At 42.3% G+C, this 14,996-nt stretch overlaps 3 protein-coding genes across 11 annotated transcripts in view; all 3 read right to left on the reverse strand.

The window, feature by feature from the left end:
• Positions 1-6,279: 6,279 nt before the first annotated feature.
• On the reverse strand, positions 6,280-7,471 carry LOC111070551 (tetratricopeptide repeat protein 36 homolog). Its single transcript, XM_022361202.2, has 3 exons — positions 7,112-7,471; positions 6,498-6,673; positions 6,280-6,432 (listed from the first exon to the last, which is right to left on the reverse strand). The coding sequence occupies exons 1-3, from the start codon at positions 7,419-7,421 to the stop codon at positions 6,361-6,363; spliced, it is 558 nt and encodes a 185-aa protein (XP_022216894.2). The 5' UTR covers positions 7,422-7,471; the 3' UTR covers positions 6,280-6,360.
• Positions 7,472-8,998: 1,527 nt separating this feature from the next.
• LOC121404955 (putative cyclin-dependent serine/threonine-protein kinase DDB_G0272797/DDB_G0274007) lies at positions 8,999-13,221 on the reverse strand. The gene has a single exon (XM_041595398.1). The coding sequence runs from the start codon at positions 13,219-13,221 to the stop codon at positions 12,526-12,528; it is 696 nt and encodes a 231-aa protein (XP_041451332.1). The 3' UTR covers positions 8,999-12,525.
• A 96-nt stretch (positions 13,222-13,317) lies between these two features.
• LOC111070550 (whirlin) overlaps positions 13,318-14,996 on the reverse strand; it is a 30,311-nt gene continuing 28,632 nt past the window's right edge. For 6 of the 9 annotated variants that reach the window (XM_022361199.2, XM_022361196.2, XM_022361198.2 and 3 more), the window contains 4 exons: positions 14,594-14,680; positions 13,671-13,865; positions 13,514-13,606; positions 13,318-13,446 (listed from right to left, as the gene is read on the reverse strand). In XM_022361199.2, coding sequence (XP_022216891.1) covers positions 13,318-13,446; positions 13,514-13,606; positions 13,671-13,865; positions 14,594-14,680 — 504 coding nt within the window. The remainder of the gene's footprint in view (positions 13,447-13,513; positions 13,607-13,670; positions 13,866-14,593; positions 14,681-14,996) is intronic. The other 3 variants (XM_022361201.2, XM_022361194.2, XM_022361193.2) reach the window with 1 other exon arrangement.

Raw genomic sequence — 14,996 nt, forward strand, 5'->3', positions numbered from 1 at the left:
TATATGAATATATACTTAAAGTATGAGGGTCTAAAATGCACTCAACAACCCTAAACTAGCCTACAAAACTAGCCCACGTTCCAGAGGTTTCCAGAGCTTTCCTTGGAGTACACCAGACATCCTTTGGGTTTCTTTCTTGCTCAACCTCTTGGCCGATCCCCTGCGATCCCCTGCCCGATCTCAACTGATTTATCGGACTATCTGCCGACATCGTTGCAAAGCACTGAGAGACCATTTAAGCATCTTCCTATTTGTCTCACAGTGGGTGCTAGCTGGGCCCAACTGGAACATTCCTGCCAACAAATCAGACGGAAATCTGTAATAAATGTATTACTATGTGGCCGGGCCATGTGGATTATAATTGTCTGGGCCACAAATGGGGGCCAATGCGATGCCAACTGCGAGGCGAGGCGACAGCCAGCAGCCAGCAGCCGGTGCTGGCTACTGGCTACTGGCTACTGGTTATGAGCACGACCAGGAGGCGCTGCTCCTGGCCTGCTGCTGTGCGGAGGTGGAGTGCTAGTGCTCCTCCCGGGCGGAGACGTCGTCGGTTCATATCGTGCAGATTGTTGGCAATTATTAAAATGATAATTGCACAAATCTGGCTATCAATTGACGACCATCGAAGACCTTAGGCCAACGAGCAGCAGCCAAAACGAGCGAAAGCCGCGCACAGCAACAACACAGAGCCGACTGCTGGCCAAAACGCATGCGCAGCCAGTCCAGCTTCAGATCCAGCTCCAGTCAGCGGGCTCCCAACTGCAACTCCAACTCCGACTACAGACCAGGCCCAGAGCTCTTTCCCGGCCTGGCTCTCTTATCATGCGGCGTTGGCGCGCTGTGCAGCTTTTCGCCAACGTTGACAATTTGGTATTAATTTAAGACAACAGCAGCGGCTACCACAGCGCAACAGACCTGGCTCAGACCCAGCCGGGGCCACCAGCCAGCAGACAGTTGGCCACTTGGGCTGCCGGCCGCAGCCAGAGCAGAAGCAAACCAAACAAAAGACGGACATTTACATGCTGCCAACGAGGCTAACAATGAAATCTGCGTAGTTTGTTTGGGCCCACAGAATGGGCGGTGGAAGAGGGCGAGAGAGGGAGCAGAGAGTAGGCCAGGTCAGTCAGAGAGATAGTGTGACCAGGTGGGAGTACGATTTTCCTAGGAACAAAAGACGCTAAAAACTTGTAAATTATTTATTCTACATCTTTTACGATAAATCAAAACTACTCTTGGGTATTTGGAAAATCTTAATTCGTATCTTATTCAATATATTAGCAGAAATCCCCACAGAGACTTGGTCACACTGTCCGAAGTTCGCTCTGCTTTGTTTTGTGTTACTTGGCCTTTCCGTTTGCCAAGTTGTTGCCAAGTTGTGTCCCTCCATTGCGTCTGCGCACAATTATAAAACAAAATTGATAAAATTATTGTGGCTGCTGCTGCTGCTTGTTGCTGCTGTTGCTGCTTGTTGCTGGCTCTCTCTTCTATGGCCCGAGGAGCCACGATGGGCGATTAGCCCAAAGCCAAAAGGTTGCAGTGCAGTGCCCCAACTGACCAACCAAATGTCTTCGCGGTCCCCACTCCAGAGCAAGGGAAAGGAACGGAAAAGCCCCCATTCGCATGATGAAAATCAGCGACTCTGCAGCGACCGGAATGAGGCGAATCTATGGTAATGTGGCCGGGCTGTGGCCAGTTCAGGCCGCTGGCTAGGTGGCTAAATGAAATTTATTTCAATTTCATTTGATATTAATTGCAAATGGCCTTAAGATTGAATTCCAATGGGCTACCTTATTTGGTGACGGAGTGGAGGCCTTACAAATCGGGCCAGCGACTTCTCACTCGACCCCTTGGCTATGTTGGGGGCTTGTTAGGATTGTGTTTTGGGCTGTACCCGGGCCCCCAGCTGCCTCCCTGTTAAGACTGGCGCCACGACAACAATTTTGGGCTACAAATAAGGCACCGACTTGGGGTCTCGCCCGCACAAATCTCTGACAGTTGAACGCCGTTTGTCGTTTGTCGTAATTAGCAGCAAAATGGTTAACTAACCTTTACATCTCCCTGTCCTGCCCTGCCCTGTCTTGCCCTGCTCTGCCCTGCTCTGTCGACTGTTTGAAACTATTTTGACCATTTTTGGTGGCGCTGTGCGAAAGTTCAAGAGGAGCAGGCACAGGAGTAGGGAATATAGTAGTGGAGTAGGGACAGGAACTTTCGAAATGGCAACCAACCCACACGCTGACACAATTAAGCCAAACACATGTCGTCTCTGGCGGAGATAAGCCATTTATTAACTTTTCACAAGACCTCCAAATGATGCCATAATCTCCGCTTACGGTTAGACATATGAGAGGGAAGCCGAGCTATCTGCAAGCCGAAAGGTGCACAGAGATAGAATGGGGAGAAGAATCTGCACAAAGCAGTGAAGAAGATTTTATACTCTTCTGGAAGGAAAAGGGACTGGGATGCAATATTCTATAGAAACTCTGAAAGTATTCTTACTATGAAAATTAAACTCATGTGATCTTTTCCTTAGTCAAAGGGCTCTGTACTTTGTGGTTAAAATCAACGAACTCCTCTGGAGAAACTGCCACACTTTGACTCCCTTGGATATTTGCCATGACTTAGTTGTAATACCCTCATTGGGGACATTAATTTACTGCTCCAACTGCGGCGGCTACTGTTCCGCTTGGGGGACCTCCAACGAGCGCCGCTTGACAAGAAGCCAGGCAGCCAACAAAGCCAAAGGAAACTGGCTGAGGCTGAGGCTGAAGCTGAAGCTGAAGCCCAGCCAACAATTGAACTGCAATAAAACAATTTACCCAAAATAGCGTTCGGCCCAAGAGCAATCTGCTGGTTAGCCCAGCATCAGCATCAGGCTGGGACTGCTACTGGGAGTAGGACTTGGACCTGGAGCTGGACCTGGACTGGGGTCTGTGCAACATTTATCATTGAAATGTGGCGTGCGGCTTCTACGCAGCCGAGCCGGGGACGCTTTGCGGCACCAAAACGAGCCCGAAACTCTTTTGACTTTGGCGGTTCGGTTGCTTTGCATATGCAGTGTGGTGCCGGTGCCCCCATATCGCCAGTGCCCCCTCCGTCTCCACATATCCATGGGAGGACGGCAGCAAGGCGATAAACTAGCCCTGGCCCAGTCAGTCGCGTAAGTCAAGCAGTCGAATGCCCATAGAAAAATCAATTCGTTGAAGCTGAACAGATTTCTCTTTATCTTTTGCTATTCTAACCGACGGCAGAGTCGTTCTTCCTGTCTTGGCCGTTTGGCCGTCTTGGCTCTCCTCTGCTGGACAATTGGCCTGCCCGGGAGTCTAATTTGCATATGTTGTGGTAGCTGCGACAAAGGCTCTCATAATTGCTTGATTTAGCGTCCCATTCATGCTGGCAGCCAAGACGTGGACGGACGCGGCGCCAGTCGCATCTCTGCCTCGTCTCTGGCTGTGGCTCCCTAGTGTAAATTGTCAGCCAGGTTTTGCTACGTGTGGAGCTGAGCTCAGCTGTGGTTGGTGGCTCTTGTTATGGATATTTTCTGGCTGTGGTTCTCTTCTGGCTGTGGTTCCTCTATGCGCGGGTGTCTCTCGGATGTGTGTCCCCGTTGTGTGTCGTGTAAATTGCCAAGCAATTCATAAATGTCAACGCGTCTTGTATGAGAGATGGACACCGACTGCTCGTGGAGGGGGCCGTAGGGTAGATTTATGTGTTTACTTGTGGAGTGTGCGGCAATAATTAGACGAGGCTCAAGGGAGGAGCACCAGATAAAATACCAGACAGGAGATACAGGTACAAACTTCTGACATAACAGCTACAAAAACTCCAAAGGGAGTTCCGCAGAATTCCAATCAATTGGTGCTTGATCTTTGACTATTATTTCAGCATTAAATTGATGGAAAAACGTCTCAAAATATTTTTTGTTCTGTTAGTTAAACTCTACTAATTAATTCCAATACTACACTTATGAAGCACACCTCAAACTCCTGTCTCCTGGAAAACTCTCTAGTTCCCCGTTACGGATCGTGTCCCTTCGTCCAATCCTGTTGATATCAAACTGTCCTCGTCTCAGCTTCTGATCAAAATATTTGCATAACCAAAAGCCTGAATTACAGTTCAAGCAAAAACCTCAACCGAAAAGAACAAAAAACAAAAAATGAAAAAATGCTAAAGGTGAAGGAGGCAACATTCAAAAGGTAAAGCCAGAGTCCGGGGCTGCGTCATGTGTTGGTCAAGCAGCGCTGAGAGACACACCGAAAACAGGAACCCAACGACGACGACGACGACAGCCGGCACGCGCCCCGAACCGAACGGAACGAACCCCAGATCGAAATAGCGAGCCCAGGTACAAGGAAGGCCAAAAAGAAACAAGAGAAAAAAAGAGCAACAGCCAGAGTCAGAGCCAGAGACAGAGCAAAGGGCGAAAACAAAAGGATCTGGAAAAGCAGAACAGCCAAAAAAATATGCAACTGTTGAGCGATCGCACGGGTGAATAACCCAGAGAGAGAGAGAGAGAGGAAGCTCTCGGGAGAATCTCACTCTAGGCCGGGCCCGAAAGTGAAGCTTAGTTTATAATTTTTGGCAGGAAGAAAGCTGCTGCTGAAGTTTGAAGATTTTATCGTATCTAATATCTGGGCCTGGTTCTCGATCAAATTACAGTTCCGGTCAAGATTGAGCATTTGGTTCCGTTCCGCTTTTGTGTGTTCGGGGTTGCGAATGAGGATGAGGCCCAGCACCCGATGATGATCGTGAGGATGAGGTTGCGGGCTGCGGGTTGGGGGATGGGGGATTCTGGCAGCCTAACCGTTAACTTTAAGTTAATGATTTGCTTGCTGCCTTTGGTTGCTCGCCTGCCTGCGCTTCAAGTGCAGCATATGGCATTCCCAGTCCCAGTCCCCCGCCACCTTCCTCTCTACCGCTCTCTTGCTGTGGCTTCAGCACAACTGACGCAGGATACGCAGGATCCCATCGCATCGCATCGCATTGCATTGTTGTCCCTGCCAGGGCCTACCTACGATCGCAGCTCGGAGTTTTTGTGTGTCTGTCGGCTTACTTCCTATCCTCCAACACGGACCTGACAATCTCTCCCTCCATCGGCCGCCTCATCCTCGTTGCTCCACGAATACTCGTACTCGTATGTAAAAAGATCAATCAAATATTGGGTTCCTTCCCTGCGATGCGTTGAGTTGCCCTTACCCGCGTGTCCCGCCTAGGAGGGATTGTATCTAGATGCCCACTTGACTCCTGCATTTTTTACCGCGACATCATAGGTGCCTGCGCCCAGGGTATGTTGGGGTATGATGCTTCGCTAAGCCAGTAAGAGATAGAGATATTTTCCATTGGTACTCCTCCTGCTTGGCTTTGGATTTAACTTCCTTACAGGTCCTCAACGAGTCGTGCTCCTTAAGGGCCGATTCCTTTGTGTTTTTCCTGCCACATTTTGTTTTGTTTTTTTCCTGACTTGCAACGCCGTCGCCGTCGCCGCAGTTGCTGCTGCTGCTGCTGCTGTGCACCTGCTCCTGGGGCACAGGACGCGCGTCTTTTGACCGCAATCGTTGCCAGAGAGGGCTCAGAGCAAAAAAATAAAACCAAATACCGCTCTTACTTACAAGCGAACAGAAGGCAGGCCAAAATCGTTGACCAAGTCGCTTAACCGTTAAGCTTGGCGCGCTTACATAGGGGAGCGATATCCAGAGATCCCCAGAGATCCCCAGGGACCCCTCCTCTTGGGAAGTTTTGGGCAAGCGCAGGGCTTATCCTGCCAAGCGTGTGCCAAAGCGAAACCACAGCCCGCTTTACACAAATCCCAATGTTAAAGCCAAGCCAATCCGAATCCAAATCAGACTCGAACTCGGGGCTCGGGGCTCGGATCGCTTCGTCCTGGGCCAAACCACTTTCGTTTATTTTAATTTGGCTTGCGGTCGTCGTCAGCCCTGGGTGGCAGGGAGGGGGCAGAGGAGTCCAGGCAGAGCCTGCTGCAATCTGACAAGAGCCTGCTGCATTTAATAACTGTTTTCGTTTTTGCCGCCGCTCTTTTTATTACTCGTATCTCCCCCCCACTCGCCCCCTCTCAGCATGTAATGTGTGTGTGTGTGTGTGTGTGTGTGTGCTAGCCCCCGAGTACTCACGACCTGGCCTGGACCCGTGTCGGTCCCGTTCTCGTTTTTGCTGCCGCTGCTGCTTGTGCTTGTGGTGCACGTGCCACTTTTTGCAGCTTGCCGCATGATGGGGCCATCAGACGATTGACTGCTTATCGCACCATACAACGCGTCTCGAACTTAATTAATTTTTATTTATGCTAACGAGCCTTTGACTTTTAGTTAAATCAGAGTCTAGGGTGCCGTGCCAGGATTGCATCCTTCCTTACTGCAGCTGATCGAAGGCCTGACGCAGCATTTGGTTGCAGAGCGCCGCAAACGGATTGATTTCCACGAGCTGGAACGGATTGGATTGGATTCAGTTAAGATATAGGCGCAAGATTCTTAAGCTCTCATTAATACCTGTTCCCTGGCTAATTTACTGCCCAATTGTGCGGCTGCCTCGAAATCAGATCGCGCCGCATCCAAGTTATCCAATTTTCTGTATAGAATTCCTCGCTGGCAATGGGCATGGCACCTGGTGCGGGTCTGCTGATCGCTGGCCAGTTCCAAAGCTTTGTTTAGGTCATCAAGCGCCTCTAAACATAATAATAAAGTGATTAATTTATTAGTTTTAAAACTAAAACAAAATAAACAAATAATATCTAAATTTTCTGGGAGTTGTGCGTCCAATAAGGCTACTTATGGTATTACCAATCTGGTAGCACTCCAAAAATAAAAAAAAATAGCTTTTTTCGATAAAACAATCAATTTTCCTTAAGATTAACTAACTTTTACTACACAAAAAAGGTACACAAGTCGCAAATTTTCTGTTTACATGAATTCTTCCCCGAAAAGTATGCTACTGTATGCTCATGTAGAAATTATCCAAATTAATGAAAATTTCATAGTATATTTTTGCGTGCACATATATTTTTAACATCTATTTATATATAATTAATTACCACTCTCAGGAGGTGTGGCCCCCACTCCAGCGGTCTATGAAACAATAAATATTTGTATGCTTTTTTGCTTACCAACATCTCGTTTCGCCAGACGTAGCGTCTGCGCTCGATTATTCAGCACCGAAGCTCTTTGGGCCTGGTTCAGGGCCAGCTGGAATTGCGTCAAAGCTTCATCGAAACTCCCCTTTTCTGTCAGTAGAACCCCTTGCAGCTCCAGCTCTCTAGAAGATCTCACAGCCTCCGTGTCGGGCTCGACATCAACCAGCTCCGACTCACATGGCATGGATACGATCGGCTGAATGCTGCTCAGCTCCAGGGGATTGAAGATGGACTCCAGCACCTGCCGATCGTGTGAACTGAGCTTGAGATTTACCTGCGGCATTGCTAACTACTAGTATCTGGCGTGATCTTAAACAGACTGAAGCTAGAATCTAAAATCGAACTACCCGAGCCAGTGGGGGAAACTGAAATCGAATGCAAATTAGGCAAACTAACCAGTTCAGGCCCACAGAGAGAGAGAGAGAGAAAGAGCAGCGGTGGAAAAGATATTGGTTATATAAAAAAACGTTTTGTTTTTATTTTTCTGGTTTTGTTTTTTTTTGTTGTTGTTTTCTTTATGTATATGTAAATACCAAGGACAATATCATTTGTTTTTCACTTTGTTTTTGCAATAATTTAATTAATAATATAATAATATTAAATCAGCGCTTTCTTCAAACATTTCCATTTTCATGTTCTGTTTCAGTTTCATTTCTATATATATTCGCTATGCTAATGCGTTTACATTTGGTTTTAATTTTGATAAATACAATTATTATTAATGCTTCAATAAATTTTTGTTGTTCGCTTTAAATGTTTAACTTTATGATGGGTTTTTTTGTTTTCAAAAATTCTCCTTTACAATACTATACACAACTGAAATAGTTTTTAACAATGGATTTTCCGTTTAGCACTATGCTCTAGTTTAGCTCGATCTTTTGCGTAATGCCTGGTGTTTTCTTTCCTAATTCTCAGTTTGTTTTCTTTTTTTTTTTTGTCGGATGGGGGATAATGTCAGAAATAAAGGGATTTTTTCGGAAATTCTGAGTGTTGCTGTCTCGCAAGCAAAGCAAATTGGCTCTAGAAACCATTTTTTGTATTTTCGGTTAAAGAAATCGGTGAAATTGTACATATACCATATAGAAATATATGTGTTCTTTTGCTATGAGAATTTGAATATATGTATGTATGTTTGTATTTGGTTTTGTGGTTCAGTGGTTCATACGGTGCTTTGTTCTTGTGTTCTTTACATTACTTTGCTTTGCCTTACTTTTCTTTTGCTTTTTCTTGATATATGTATGTATGATAAAAAATATAAAAGTGAGCATTGAAATTTACCTTCATTCGTTCCGTTTCTCTTCCTATATGTATATATATATATATATATGTATCTAGGTATATATATATATATGTATATATGTATATTACAAGTCAGTGTTTGTTTGTGTTTGTCGTGTCTATATAGCAGATACGGATATATAACCATTTCTTGTTATGTACTAGGTGGCACAGTTTGTTTTTTGTTGTTGTAGTTTTAGTTGGTTGTTGGTTGTTTGTTTTTTGTGGTCTGGTCTAAATGAATAAAGGGTCGTATGTCAGAAGGGCCTTGATATATACGAGTATCAGTGGGGTGTTTAAAGGGGGATCAACTCAAAAGCGAGACCTGGAAATAATAGGAGATCTTGTCTATCTGTTCAATATACACAGTTATACGTTTACATATATATATTTATCGATATATCTACAAGTTGGATTATCTCTGATTAAAAGTCTAGCTCAATCTTTATTATACAACTGGTTTGCTTCGGCTGAGGCCCTGTTAATCGGTAATATAGTTATCCATATCAACTATAGGCTATTGCTATTTAATTTACGATATTTAAGTGGTACATGGTTGTGGCTTCTCTTCCTTCTGTTATGTATATAGTAAGTTTTCGTATGGTATTTATAAGCTTTCATTCTGATTCTGATTCTTTTTCTGAATCTGATTCTGTTTTGGTTTCTGTTGGTTTTGGTTTGGTTGAATGAGTTTTTAAATGCCGTTTACCCTTTTATAAGCATAGCATATAGATAGCCTTTTTGTTGTTGTTGTTGTTTGTAATCGTATTTCTATATAGTACTATACATATTCTGTTGTATATAGTTTGCTTCATCGGTGTATGTTTGTGTGTGTTGGGGGGTGTCGAAGTTGAAATTGAAATTGTATTTGAATTTTAAATTGAAATTGTTTTTTGTGGCTTTACTTAAAATTGCTTCTCATTGTCGTTTACAATTTAGATATAGTTAAGCATTTTCTATAAATACGATATATGTTTTGTTTAGCATGTATTTCATGTATATATTATGTTTATTAGATACATATATTTATCTGATAGTTTCAAAGTTAGGTAAGCCTTGTCTTCAGAATCTATCGCAATATACAGAGGCGTTCCGTCATCGGGGAAATCCGTTGATACTTCCCCCGCTGTGACATCGCAAACTGAGTTGTTTTTTATAAGTTTTCTTATAAATTTTAGAAAATTCAATTGTATTTTTAATTAATTAGTTTTTTTGTGTTTTATGTGGTAGAATCACTAACAATAAGTAACAGCATAAGCTTGTTTTTTGTTTTCGAATTTTTCATCATGTAGCTAAAAATGTACATAACTAATATACAGTAAAGCGTTTAATTACATAATAGTCAACAAAAGTACAAGTACAATATCTCGTTAACGATTCAATTTGTTTCAATTTGTTTAATAAATATTCTGTTTTCTGGCTTTTGCCTTCCAGACAGATACAGACACATACATACATAGAGAGTTAATAAGAGAGAGGGAGAGCTTAGCAGAGAAATGGATTTGATTTCTGTTAGATTCGTAATGGAGAAAACAAGCCATACTTTAACTATAAGTATATTGTACGAGTATATCTCTAGACACAAAGTTAAGCTGTTGTTGCGGAACTTGGGTGGAACAAATTGCTCTACATAGGAGTATGACATGCAAAAGTTTCACTGGAATCCAAACACCATCACACACAACGAACGAAATCAACAAAATTGCCAAAACGATGACTGACCAAGTGATTGAACGATTGATTGAGTGAGTGAGTGAAGTGACAGATATAGGTAGATCGGTACACCGGTAGATCGGTTGATCCATAGAGAGAGCGAAAAATAGTTTGTTTTATTAAAAAGATTTTGGTTTTGTTTTTGCTAATATTTTACAGAATATATATGAAGTTTTTGGTTGCACAATCAGTTGTTAGGTCGTGCCCTGGTTTTGTTCTTCTTTAACATTTGGTTTTTACTCTTTTTCTTTTATTTATTTTTTTTATTTGCTCGTGATCGCGCCCTGTCGGCCCGGCTCTTCATGCTTCAACATCGTTTAACTTTTACTTAATGCCAATCAACCTCAAATTCTAAGCGTTCGTTTTAGTTTTTTTCTACAGCGTAAATGTTTTTGGTAGCTTTCCTAGTGATAGAATAGCGTAGCTCCTTCCCTTTGTAGTTTCATAATTCGTTTACCATTTTTTGGGGCTCTGGGTAGGGGTTGGTGTTGTGATTGGGTTTTGGGATCGGGTTCTGGGTAGGGATATACATAATCTTACTAAGTTTGTGAGGGGGGAATACAATTTTGCAGCTGTTTTTTCTGGTGTTGATTTAACATTTAACAAACATTCAAAAATTGTGCAGTGTGCAGTTTAAGTTGTACTAATAACAGGGATATATCTCTGCAGTGCTTTCAAATTGATCGGTCAAAGAGGGGCGCAGAATGGGGATGCTTGATAAGTTTGCCAAATTCCTTTAATTTCATCCATTCCTTGCGATCAACTTTACAGCACTGCAGGAATATTGTTTGATATTTTGGATAAGCTTTTTAATTTTTTGTATGCGCTTCTCAGGCTAAGTTTTTCGAGTGGGTGTCAGTGTGCTAGTTTCTGTGAGTGTGTGTGTTTTGTTTTTGTGTGTGGTTATGGGCGTGGCCTCTGCTTGTGGGTATCTTGAATATATATTTTTTTAATTTTTACATGATTTGCGATTTAGCTTTAAGATTATTTTTAATTTTTACAAATTATCTTCTGCTTAGGTGGGCTCTTTTTTGTTTGTTCTTGAGTGTTTTGTGGCTGTGAATTATATATTGCTGCTTGAATTGTATAAAAAATTTGGCAATATGCATGCGTATGCGTATGTGTGTGTGTGAGTACTAGTGCATACGAGTATGTGTGTGTTTATTGAGTGTCTGCGTGTGTCCGTGAGAGTGTAACAAAAGCTTGTGGCTTATTCTTTTTACATTTACAGTGTCTTCGGCTCTTCGATTTCTTTTCCTAATTTTTTCTCTGTATCGTCTTCGTTTTGCTTACTGCATATTGGATTTTTTAGATACTTTACTTGTTATTATTTTTTGGTTTTATTTTTAACATTTGTAAGCTCTTGGTTTTCTTAATGTATGCCATATTTTGCTGTTGCATTCTCTTTGGGGGCTGTTCTGTTTGTAGGCATCTCTTCGAATAACTTCTCCTACAATAATCTCGAGGAAATAAACTTGTTTCTGCCAGCTTATCAGTTTAAAGTTTAAACATAATGCCCGTAATGTCTAACCATTTAAACTACTTTGCTCGATTGTTAATCAATAGTAATAATAATCATACAATAATATGTTTACACAGATTTACACATTTCGACTAGCGCATGGTACGTGGTTCGAGAGAGTTTCGTCTTAGGATTTCTAGGTTCTGGTTAGGTTCTTGACTGGTTAATCTAGTTTGGGGATCGGTTGGTTTTTTTTTTTAGTTGCTACCGCAAGGGTGGCGGCAGCCCATATCATGTTTATGGGGACGTGGTACCATCGGGTTTTTCGTAGGATGTTAGCAGTGAGTGGAGAAAGCGAGGGAGATGCTCTGGCATTTTATCGGTATTTTTTTATTGGTTTTTTGTTTTCTTTTTTCTTTAGTTTTTTTGGCAGTGTTGAAATTTTACTTTTGATATTTTTCAAAGAGGAAGAAATTATAAAAATTATATGTAATATTCAAAGGTTTAATTTACTCAAAAGTTTTCAACCTAAAAATTTGGTCTATATTCTGGATTGTTTTTTTTTTTAGAGCATCTCTTTAGCTACAACAAAAACAACACGACATGGACATTCTCTATGGGATAAGCTGGGGAAGGAAAGGTGGGACTGAGGCTGGGTGAGAGGCTCATTGGAACAACATTCAATTGAAAACGTATTCCATATATTCCACACATACGTTTACAGCATTTTCCAGGGGATATATGTATGGTACTTGTCTAGCGCGTTTTGTTCAGTGTAATAAGAGGCGTGCATGAGGGGCGGGCAGGGGAGAGTTCTGTTTGGGTTGGAAAAGTTAGCACAATTAAACTGTTGACTGGTTGAATTGCTGTTTTAGTTTGAAAGAATGTTCCAAAAAACTTTTTGCTCCAATTGCATTTTCACTTTCGATTTTCTTTACTGGTAAACGGAATTATTATGAGATTTGTAGCTGTTGCTGCTGCTGTAGCGCTGCTGCTGTTGCTGTTGCTGCTGCTGCTGTGATGATTGCTGATGGGAATGATGGGGGTGGTGGTGTTGCTGCTGCTGTAACTCGTGGTGGTCACGAGGGTGGTGTTCACGTTGGTGTTGGTGTTCGTGGTGGTGGTGTTCGTGTTCGTGTCCTTGGTATTCACGTTCGCGCAGCTCGCGTTTTTCTCGCTGGTCGCGAAGCTGTCGCCGTTGTTGGTTTTGTTTCTGTTCGCGTGTGGGCGTTGCAGGCTCACGCTGCTGCTGCTGATGCTCACGCTGCTGCTGCTGCTGCTGATACTCACGCTGCTGCTGCTGCTGCTTCTCACGCTGTTCTCGTGTTGGTGTGGCCTCACGCGAAATTTTCGTTGGTGTGTTGATGTTTAGTTTTTGGTGAGTTTTTGATGCAGCTGTTGCTGCAGTTGGTGGTTGTGTGGTTTGTGTAGTTTGTGTGGTCTTTGTTGTCTGTGTCGTTTGTGTTGTGTTTGTGGTGGGAGTGTTGGGATGATACTGATGAGGATGCTGATGATTGTTGAGCGCAGTCTGACTGCCGTACTGGCTGTTGCTGCCGCTGATGTTGTTGTGTAGCTCATGAGGCAGTGGCGGTGGATTCTTGGCTCTTGTTAGCGGTATTGGTGTTGGCATTGGTTTTGGCGTCTCCGTTAAATCGATGCCCCATTCGTAGAGGAACTCGAGTTTTTGTCGTTCCAATGGGTCACTGGCCGGCAGGGCAAGCAAATGTTAGGCTTCTAAAAATATCAACGCTGTTGGCTTCGGTTCCAAATTTGATTTCTTTGCTTCGACAACTAAGAAGGTTATTTCAGCCTTTTCACGATTAGCAAAGCATTCGGCTATCAGTCGAGCAACCTCCTGGAACATTAAACACAACATTAATTAATTCGAGAGCTTGGTGATAGCTTTTTAAAGTAACTTTTACCTGATGATGTAGACCCTCCACCTTCGTTCCATCTACCTCCAGTATCAGTTGCCCGACCTCCAGGCCGCCCGCTTCAAATGCTGCACCATTTTCCTATTACAAGATCGATTGGCTATAGAGTACTCGAGAAATGTGATGGTTGTTGTATTGTACTCACATGGATATTGATTATCCTAGGGAGCGGGTGTTTTGTATTAGCACCACCTTCGATAGCAATACCTAAAATTGGTTTGGTTTTCTTAACTGTAATGTGTAAGTTGCCTCTATGATCAGGTACGACGTTTGGATTGTGTTCATGTGTTTGTTCAGTCGTTGAACCACCATTCTGCTCAGCGGACAGACGCTGCATGGACTGCAAAAGATGCAAACGAGACAAAGTCGAGCCATAAAAATAACATTAGTAGAGATATTGTATAACGAGGATTTCTATATGCATGGCTGAAAAAAGGAAACTAATGCTAGACAAACTAGAACTAATACTTAAAATAGCTAGGAATTCTAGTTCAAATCGTGTCTGGATTCTTGAGTATCAAAGAATTAAGCTAGCTAAGTAGATTTGGTGTGGGAATTGCAGGCAAAGATATATGCAAGTATTTTCTGGAATTTGGTACACTGTTTGGTATTTTGTGTGGCTCAAATAAAAGGAAAGCAGTTCAAGCTAAGGTTAAGGCCAGATTAAGTTAACAAAGATTAATAGTATTAAATATATTTAAATGGCATAATTGTTGTAGTTTCTTTTTGAGAGAGATGTAGAGTAGAGAGAGAGAAAAGGAGAGATTTTTGTGTGTTTTGTTTTGTTTGGAATGAGTCATGAAATGCTTGAGGCGATCAAATTGTATTAAATTTTAGCTGGTGTGGGAGAGGACAGCAGAATATACTGGCAAAAGTAGTATGGTAAAATTGTACTTGGAGAGGAGAATTTTGAACCGCATTTCCGTTTTTTTTTCTGATTATTCTGTTTTTGGTTTTTTGGTTTTTTGTAGCTGTTGGCATTCATGTGCTTTCGTATAACTGGTATTTATTTATCTTTAGATATCTGTTATTTTAGTGTGCTTGCACTAGAGTTGTAGTAGCACTCACCTGATGCCTTCGTACACCTTTATCGCCCAGCAATGTGCCGCCTTCTTCCTTCATATCGAAACTTCTTGAGAGTTTTGTGGCCAACTCCTAATATTTTTTGTTTTTTTTCGTATTTTCAGTTTCAATTTTTTCAGATACGGTCACATTTTGATTTAACAAATATTTTTGTTTGATTTGTTTGTTTTTTTTTTTTTTTTTGCATAGTGAGCAATTTGATCAAATTGTTTGATTGATTTTGGTTGTACAATAAGTTGAATGTAAAATGAAAATAGTAGAAAAATTTGCATAAGAATTTGTTGTAGTTGGTTGGTAGAAGAGATAAAAACTTTGTTGATTTCTTGGTATTATTTGCTTTATGTGTGTTATGTGCTTAGACATACATATTTATAAATGATGTTCTTGA

This window comes from Drosophila obscura, unplaced genomic scaffold, assembly GCF_018151105.1.
Source record: "Drosophila obscura isolate BZ-5 IFL unplaced genomic scaffold, ASM1815110v1 contig_1, whole genome shotgun sequence".
Taxonomy (NCBI): domain Eukaryota; kingdom Metazoa; phylum Arthropoda; class Insecta; order Diptera; family Drosophilidae; genus Drosophila; species Drosophila obscura.